At 31.2% G+C, this 8,960-nt stretch overlaps 1 protein-coding gene across 1 annotated transcript; it reads right to left on the reverse strand.

The window, feature by feature from the left end:
* Positions 1 to 371: 371 nt before the first annotated feature.
* On the reverse strand, positions 372 to 8,605 carry LOC126713275 (cellulose synthase-like protein G3). Its single transcript, XM_050412986.1, has 6 exons — positions 7,861 to 8,605; positions 5,089 to 5,238; positions 4,485 to 4,610; positions 3,922 to 4,365; positions 2,999 to 3,346; positions 372 to 1,020 (listed from the first exon to the last, which is right to left on the reverse strand). Exons 1-6 carry the CDS (start codon positions 8,473 to 8,475, stop codon positions 472 to 474), a joined length of 2,232 nt encoding a protein of 743 aa, XP_050268943.1. The 5' UTR covers positions 8,476 to 8,605; the 3' UTR covers positions 372 to 471.
* Between the last annotated feature and the right edge of the window lie 355 nt (positions 8,606 to 8,960).

The raw sequence follows: 8,960 nt of genomic DNA on the forward strand, positions 1-8,960 counted from the left end.
ACTGTAAGCATACTCCTGACAGACGAGGCATAATTTGCGCACAAGTCGGACTAAGTTGAGTTGTAGTTGGACCGATCTCAACTCATTTACTCAGAATACTTGGGTCCAATACCGCAAGAGACAGCCCAACCCACTTTAACCACAAAAGGCCCACTACATAGATCAGTTCTTGTACTTTTTTCCATGTACGTTGAAAGGGTAATGCGGTGGCTAATAAACTAGCCAAATTAGCAAAGCATTATGTTGAACCCTAGATTTGGTTGGAAGACATCCATAGTGATGTTGCCCATCTTGTATTGTTTGACAATAATTTTTCTGTTGATCGAATAAAATTATTGACTGGTTTCTCAAAAAAGAAAAAAAAAAAGAAAAAAGAAAAAAGAAGTTCCATACTTGAAATTGCATACAAGTAATGAAGTTTTCTACTTATTTAGCAGAAAGAATATAAACCCAATTCGTAATTTCTATTCCTTAGATGAAAAGAACCTGTGAAGCTAGAACATAGAGAGCCAATGCCAGACATGTAGAAATTGTAGTAATCTTCACTGGCATTCTTCCTTTATCCCTCCTCAAGACTACGGCTTCATAGATTGGCATGGAATTCACCACTACAAAACCTGCCATAGACATCTGCAAAAATAGTCCCTCCGAATTGCTGCCCTTCAAAACTTGCATGAGCCCCATAAAAAATGAGACTAAGTTGATTATTGCTGCCACTGTTATTGGCACAAACATGGGTGATGGGACTCCAAAGTCAAAAACACCTTGGTCATATCTTTTGCTCTGTTCATCATCAACAACTTTGTTGGTCAAACTAAAACCGTATGTGGAAATGCCTAGACACTTGAGAAAGTACTCCAGGAATGCGAACAAGTAGCTTGAGAGTACTCTTATCGTCCACATTCTTTGATCATTCCACCACCTTTGAACTGTTCCACCCTCTACTATAAATTCAAGGAGATCACTTCCATAGGCTCCAAGGAAAAGAAACACGTACAAGAAGAACCATGGCTCCGATAACTACAACTCATTTTTCAATTAAGTCAATTCATCAATTGAAAAATGACAATCAAGTATTGATGAGGACACGATTTTTTTCACAACTTATTAACATGGCAAGTTGTAATTGAAGCAATTTTACTTTAATATTTCTAGGGCTGACTCAATACATTTTGGGCCTTAGACCAAAACTTCAAATGTGATACTTTCTTATATAAATAATAATTATTTTAATATTTATTTAATTTTGGAAATACTTTTCATCCAAATTTTCAGCTATGTTTTGTTTATCACTAGTAACAAATTTATCCAAAAATCATTTTTAAGATTTTAAAAAAAAAAAAAAAAATCATACACAGGTGATATAAGGAAATTATTGTGTACTCTCAGAGTACCATAAATACATACTCCTTCCTCTCACATGAATTCTGGGTCTCACTAATTAAATTTATGGTGAGACCCACCATTCATGTGAGAGGGAGGACTACACATTTATAGTACTTCGGGAGTACCTAACAATTTTCCGGTGATATGAAGCATGATCTATAATAGGAAAGTAAATTTACGTGTAAAACCTAAATTATTAGAATTGGGATCCTAAGCAAGATCAATGAGAGGTCCTTATAGATCAAATTGTAGAATCAAATTAAGAATTGTAAGATTCTAATTTATGGCAAAAATAAAGTGATAAATACTGGTAATAATGATTTATCTTAAATAATCATTGAATTATCAAAGGAAAAGGGATAGATTTAAAATAATAGTATAACTTTCACATCCTTTCCCTACTAACTAAAGAAATTTGCATATTTCTCAATATGAAAAATATTTTTATAGATTCATCACATGAGTATAAACATTGGTAACAAATCTAATTTTAATTTCATGTACTGTTGAAGAAGTAGTGTTTTGTTCCTTTGGGGGAGAAAATGAAAATGACATTATATATAATTAGAGATCGATAAGCTCAAACAAGTATCAATAAAATATATACAGTAATTATGTATAGTAATACTACTGGTAGACTATTAATCAAGAGAAACTTTAGCTACCTATTCACCATAATAATTTTTACAACAATTGAGTTGACACCTAGTAGGGTTTTATTAGTTTACATCTAGACTCATCACTAACTTTCTATTTATCATTTACCATTCAAAACTTGTCAATTCGGCCGTTGTAAAATATGTGGTAAAAACTGTTGTAACTCTAAACTAATTGATGTAAAAAATTGTGGAGTTTCTTTTGTTCTTATTTGCACCATATGTGCCGCACGGCACACTTATCACAATGTAATTTCTACTTACCCTACCTTCTTTACCCTTCTTGTTTGCACCATATGTGCCATTGGCTTTTTGACAAACAATCTCTCTCAACCATGAGATGATAGATTTTCAAAAATAATTTTTATTAATTAAAATTTTTATATGTTGCATAGCATTCAAAGAGATTATAATTTTTCAAAAATAACTTTTGTTGATAAACAATGCATTACATTGGCCAATAGAGAGAGCCTTAATTTTTTTTCCCCTAGGTGAGGTGCCTTAATTTTTTTTTTTTTTTTTTCTTTCTATATTGCAAGACTAATTAAATATATTTTGTTGGTGAATAGGGGTCTTCTTTCATTGGGAGAGCTAGGGCCATTTATTGTTTAAAAGTGGCCTACGGGTTAAATTGCTCTACACATGGCCTAATCTCTAACACTATTTTTTACCAATCATAACAGAACACGCTAGTAATTGAGAAAAATTGGCCTCCATAGACTTGTTGATATAAACATAATAAATCCATTAACATTAATGAATGACATAATCTTCGCACCAACACTACAAAAGTTTAGCGAATAAAGGTGGGGAAAAGAAAAAGAGTAGAGAGGCCTAGCATATAGACTTTATTTCAAAGACTCTAACATTTAAGTAATTACATGGCTAAATTATTCTATCCAAAAAAGAAAAACCAAAGTAATGACATGAAATTTGTAAAGTGTTTAGGTACATACCTTTGGGAATATACTAACTTCATTGAGAAGAGCTAGTTGGGGGAGGAAGGCATATATGATGTATGGAATAAGCCAATTGGGTAACAGTATATAATATGTATAAGTAAGGCCCATAATAAGGCCCATGGACCTAGTGCCGAAGGTTATGGGGCTATATTTTGAGAATTCAACTTGTATAACACCAATGACCCATCTTTGGCATTGATTCAATCCATCAATAAGGCTGATTGGTGCATCACCCAAAAAGGCTGGCCTCTTAGGATTGCAAAATATGGACCTCCATCCATCACATTTTTGCCGATACCCCGTGTAGAAGTCCTCAACTAGTGATCCATAATTGAAGCCCATCTACGTATTGCACAATGAATTTATTGATCATCTATAAGTTATAATTACAATCGAATGTGACTTTTCACTCTTCTTTAATTAAGAATTGAATCCATGTAAGATATTCAGCATTTTCTAGATGAAAATAAGATTTCGACCCTAAAATTTAATTATTATATAATACTTAGTGTGCAGTTGGATTAGTTTTTTGCTGAAAATTTTATTTGTTTATTTATTAAAAGTTGAAAAAAGTGTGTGTGCAAGGAAGTGATATCCCAGTTTTTAAGCAGATTATTCCGCTCGCTATTCAAGACATCTCAAAAATCTCATAAACCGACCAATAGAATGGTAGATTGAATTTAAGACTTTCAAGTTTACGCCATATCCCAAACCAATAAACTCACTACTTGAGTTCCCTATGAGAATAAAAAAGTATACTTATACTTAAGAAAAGTGACGATTTAATCAATCATACATAAGAAAATGATTAAGTGTTTTTTTTTTTTTTTAAAGGAAAAACTAATCGAAAAGCACACTAATCAATTATAACTTATAAATTGTAAGCTAGGGAAATATAAACAAACTCGTAGGTTTACCTCGAACCCCCACTTGGTATTGTTCTCATAACTGCACCCTGCAACCTTGTGTGCCAAATCGAGAATTTGTTGGGATTGGATGGGCTTGTTCACTACATTGTATGGGCTAATTTCTGTGATTTCTGGTGAAATAAAAGTTGATGGACCTCCAAAGAAAACCCGCCGATTGAAATAGCATCCGGTTCCAATATAATTTGGGCCCAATAGTCCGTCCATACCCATTGGATTAGTTTGAAAAACTCGTTTATATTCACTACCATAAGTGTCATTCTTGTTGATCCCATGAAACATTTGAGGGAATTGAACATATCCTAATTTGGACTGAAGTTTAGGATCTGATAGATAACACAATGCACGAAGGGGTGTTTGTGGATCATTGGAGTGCATATCACAATCCAAGGTTAGGATTATAGGTGCATTGGTCATGGCAGCCGAGACTCGAAGCTTTAAAACAAAAGGCCAAAACAAGTAGCAATTGATGAAAAGAAACACAAAAAGAACTATGAAAGAACTAGTAGCATGTGTAACATAGTACATTTTGGCTCAAATATAAGAAGGCTTACCAGGACATTAAGGGCACCAGCCTTGAAATGGTGGGATGAAGTTTTGCTCTTTTCTCTAGAGAGATAGATGAGATTTGGCATCAAATGATCCGTGATATCTTTGTTTTTGCTACTCTCTAATAAGACCTGATCATGGTACAAGCCAATATATTAGATGCCCACTAAAGTTTTAATTACCTAAAAATAAAAAGGAATTACTATTTTAAATGGGTAGATGCCCAAAACAAAAAAAATTTTGCTACTTTTTTTGCTGAGCAATTGTTTCTATTACCAATTCCTATCCCAATGCTGTTCTATAATATGTGATGACCCTTGGATTAATTTCTTTGGAATGAATAAAAGAGTCTATGGATACAAGTTTTTTTTCATAACAATTGATGTAACCTCTTGTAATTGATGTATGATAAAAGTAGTGTTAGTGATTAGTTAATGTGAAAATGATAACTCCAAATATAATTTGTCACCTTAATAAGTTGTAAAAAATTATTAAAGTAATTTGTATCACTAACATTGTCAAAGACAAAAAAGAAAAAAGAAATGCTAGTGGAATGAATACACTGATCTTTTTTAACACAAATAGTAAACCCCTTGATATAAAACAAACCTTAATGATGGTGGAATGATCTTGGTGTGTAAATTCATCTGTCCATTTGCTCAAAGCCCTGCGCTCTGACTCATCAGTGATATACTCTTCACTAACTTTCCCAAGCTCAAGAACATTCTCTACCCTAACTTTCATCCTTTCATACATTATCTGTAGGATTGTTAAGAACAAGAATGTGATTAAGCTAATGGTTAGGGTTATTGTTTGATAGAACTCTTCAATGAGGAAATTGCAGTAATTTTACAAAAGATCCATGAATAAATCTTCCCTACAAATTATAATTTTAAAAGGTAATCAATAAGTTTTAGAGGAGATTCTATTCCCTTCCTATCTAAATTGGCCATTTATGCAAAAATAAGTATCTTCTTCTAAAAACGATAAGTCGTGAGTTCAAATTTGAGAATTAACCTCTTTAAAAATAAGGGGGTAAGAATGTCTATCATGACCTCTCTAAAATCCCTCGAAAGTATGAGTTTTGTGCATTAGGTATGAAAAATGCTTAATTCCTAGTGCAATTTTGTGCAATCATTTAATCAAATGAATAAATGATATGCACATATCCTGCCATCAATATTACGATAAAAAAAAAAGAAAAAGAAAGGGTTAGATAATATTGTAGGCTTTATTTTATTTTCACTTTATGCCTTTATGATATATCCAATAGAAATATGCACATAGGTTAAAGCTAAGGGGCTCAATCCCTTTCTCACTCATACCCAAAAGTGCATTGTTTTAAGAGAAAGGGAGTTATATATATGTATGCGTGTTTGAGAGAGAGAGAGAGATCAAATATGAGATGTGTCCAATAAATTAGAGCAATACTCTTTATACAATATTTTCCATAACAAATTTCAATTTCAGAATAAATAAGTTGTTATTAATTCTCAATAGGATCTTTAACTAACATTGCTTTTATTATCTCTTATTTAAGACTTATGATTGTGAAAAAGTTTGTAAAATTTTTTGTTATGCCTATATAAAATATTAAGGCTAAAATACAAATTATACCTTCTAAATTTGTCTAAAATTCATTTTAGTTCTCTAATTTTGTTTTAATTCAATTAAGTCTTTTACATTTCAAATTTATTCAATTCAGGACATTTGTCCAATTTCATAAAAAAATTGTAATTAAAAAAGTATTTTTCTCACATGAAAAAAAAAATTCTATATAATTAATAAAAATATTTTATAGTATTTATGTGTGAGATTTCTTTTCAATTTTTTTTTCATTAGTTAATTGTATATTTACCACCAATATTTTAACGAAATTGGACAAAAAACTTGAATTAAATAAACTTAAAAATTAAAAAACCCAATTAAACAGAAATAAAGTTTGACTAAAATAAATTTTAGTCAAACTTAAATGTTACCATTTGTGTTTTAACCAAATATTAACTGTTCTTTTTTCTTATGATATGTCCAACACAAATTATGTTTTGGGTTCCCAGAAACAGAAACAAACAAAAAAAATTATTTTAGTCAAACTTAAATGATACCATTTGTGTTTTAACCAAATATTAACTGTTCTTTTTTCTTATGATATGTCCCACACAAAGTGGTTGTGGCTCCTTTTCAGTGTAGTGAATTAGTGATGGCCGGCCAATATCTAGTTGTTGTAAGGGGCCAAGCACTTATATATAGAAGGCGTGTCGTATTAGAATACCTTTCTTTTTTTATATTTTTACTTCTTCTGTTTGGTTTTAGTACAGTGTGCCAATTGGTACTTAATTGGAGTTCTTTTTAACATTTGAGATTCAATTATCAGGTTTCTAATTTCTTCTTTCTCAAAAAAAAAAAAAAGGTTTCTAATTTCTTTAGTATATGGCTATATGCAGTTATGCACTATATGTCTCCTTAAAAGAGGGAAGACAAGTGCTGTTTGCAGTTGGCTTTTACGTTTGGTGCGGTGAAATTTACATTATATATTTTAGGAGTAATTTTAAATTAAACTCAATAGTTTAGAAATTTTCAAATTTAATCATTAAGTTCAGACTATTAGAAATTTAAACTTATAGTTTTGCTAGTTTCAAATAAATACTTTAACTTTTAAAACTATAATCATTTATAATTTAATTTTTTTAATAATTTGCTTTAATTTTAAGAATTAATTTGAAACTTTAGAAATTATATGGTTAATTATAAACAATTTGTAAAGTATAGAGTTTTATATATATATATTTGGTCACAAAAAGAGGAATTTCTTTGGGATGAGCAAATGATCCACTTGGAAATTTGATCAAGACTTGCACAGGAATTATGTATGGATATAATTCATATAGCTTAATATTAAGTAACATGAATCTAATTCATCAAGAAAAAAAAAAAAAGGAATTTGGCTAGAGAAAAAAGGGGGAGGTATTAAGAAAATTTAATTAGCTCAATATGAGTTTATCAAAAAAGAATTGGGCTAAAACTTAGATCCACTCCTTGAGTTGTGTAATTTAGATTTCATAATTACTTTTAAATATGATAAATACGGTCAAATGATTAATTTAATTTATATTTAAATAGTGGGTTCTAGTTAGCTTAATTGATAAAAAAAATTATAATTGAATAAGAAATCTGATGTGTAATCTCTAATTAGACAAAAAAACCAAATAATATCTTATTTTGATAATAAAAAGCTATTTGAAACTCTCTTTAAAACAAATTATCTTTATGTAAGATAATATTGCCAATAGAATCACATATAGTTGAATTTGTAAATATTTAAGAAACTATAACTAAGTTTTGGCCTTTTGACCCAAAGGTTTTAGTTTTACTAAATATTACCTTAATCTTTTCAGCATCAGATGACCATGAGTGCTTTGATGCAAAATAGGCTTCTGGGCTTCTATCTGTTATGTTCGTCTTCCTACAAAATGGTAACCAATGACTTGCAAACTTTGCAGCTTCCATACAAGCAAAGAGAGTGAGCTGTGAACCACCATCATCTGATACATAGACCGAAATCTTCTCTGTTGGATAGTCATAAGCCATGACTGATAAGGCTGTGCTCACCAACCTTATTGGTGGTTCCTTGTACGGATCTGCTGTGCAAATGAACACGTCTAGTGCTGGAAAATCCGATTTCTTCATGACCTTTTCAAGGTTTTCAGGGAATTCACTGCGATAAACAATGGCCACTCGGAAACATTGCTGCATGACCCAAATGATGGCAAGGATAATATCAGAGATAAACAAGGAAAGGGTGATAAAGAAGGAGGCTAAGGTGGTTGATTCGATGAGTTTGTGTGCATGGTGATAAAGATGGGCTAAGATAGCACAAGTGTAAACCGCCATAAACACACGGTTCAAGGTTGTGCGACGTGCGTGTCTAAGTGTGTGAAGGGGAGGGGTAGAGGTTGTGGAACTTGTGTTGAACCCTCTCAGCCTCAGATCCTCCATTTTTGTGGTGGTGAAGTATCGTGTGCAGGGATAATATCTAAGATAGGGTACATTCAAGTAACTTCAGTTTAGAAGAAAATTGGAGCATTTTTATTGACTGTTCTATCAAGGATGATGACATGTATGCTGGTTCATGGGCCAAAAAAAATCGCCAAAAACAACTGTTTGGCCGAAATATTTAAATCATCTATATATATATATATATATATATATATATATATATATATATATATATATATATATAACCGAAACTTTTGAAGCTCCCATAAATTTCCACATCAGCACAATATTAAAAAAAAAAAATCAGAAACCAAAAAAAAAAAAAACTTTTCTAAATCCCAAAAAATACTTAAACGCAAAATCAGAGTAGCCCTCATAAACATATTTTTCCAAAACAGCAAATATATTTTTTTAAAAATTCTACCCCAAACAAAAGAAAACCCAATTCTCTTCTAAAACTAAAAAACTAAAACCCTTCCCCCATC

Source organism: Quercus robur, chromosome 2 (assembly GCF_932294415.1).
Source record: "Quercus robur chromosome 2, dhQueRobu3.1, whole genome shotgun sequence".
Taxonomy (NCBI): Eukaryota; Viridiplantae; Streptophyta; class Magnoliopsida; order Fagales; family Fagaceae; genus Quercus; species Quercus robur.

Bases quoted from the DNA above. Each gene is read 5' to 3' on its own strand.
- LOC126713275 (XM_050412986.1), bottom strand. From the start codon at position 8,475: ATGGAGGATCTGAGGCTGAGAGGGTTCAACACAAGTTCCACAACCTCT. The intron at 5,239-7,860 runs GTAATATTTAGT...ACAATCCTACAG, and splicing joins CTGATGCTGAAAAGATTAAG to ATAATGTATGAAAGGATGAA. The intron at 4,611-5,088 runs GTTTGTTTTATA...TACCATGATCAG, and splicing joins ATCATTCCACCATCATTAAG to GTCTTATTAGAGAGTAGCAA.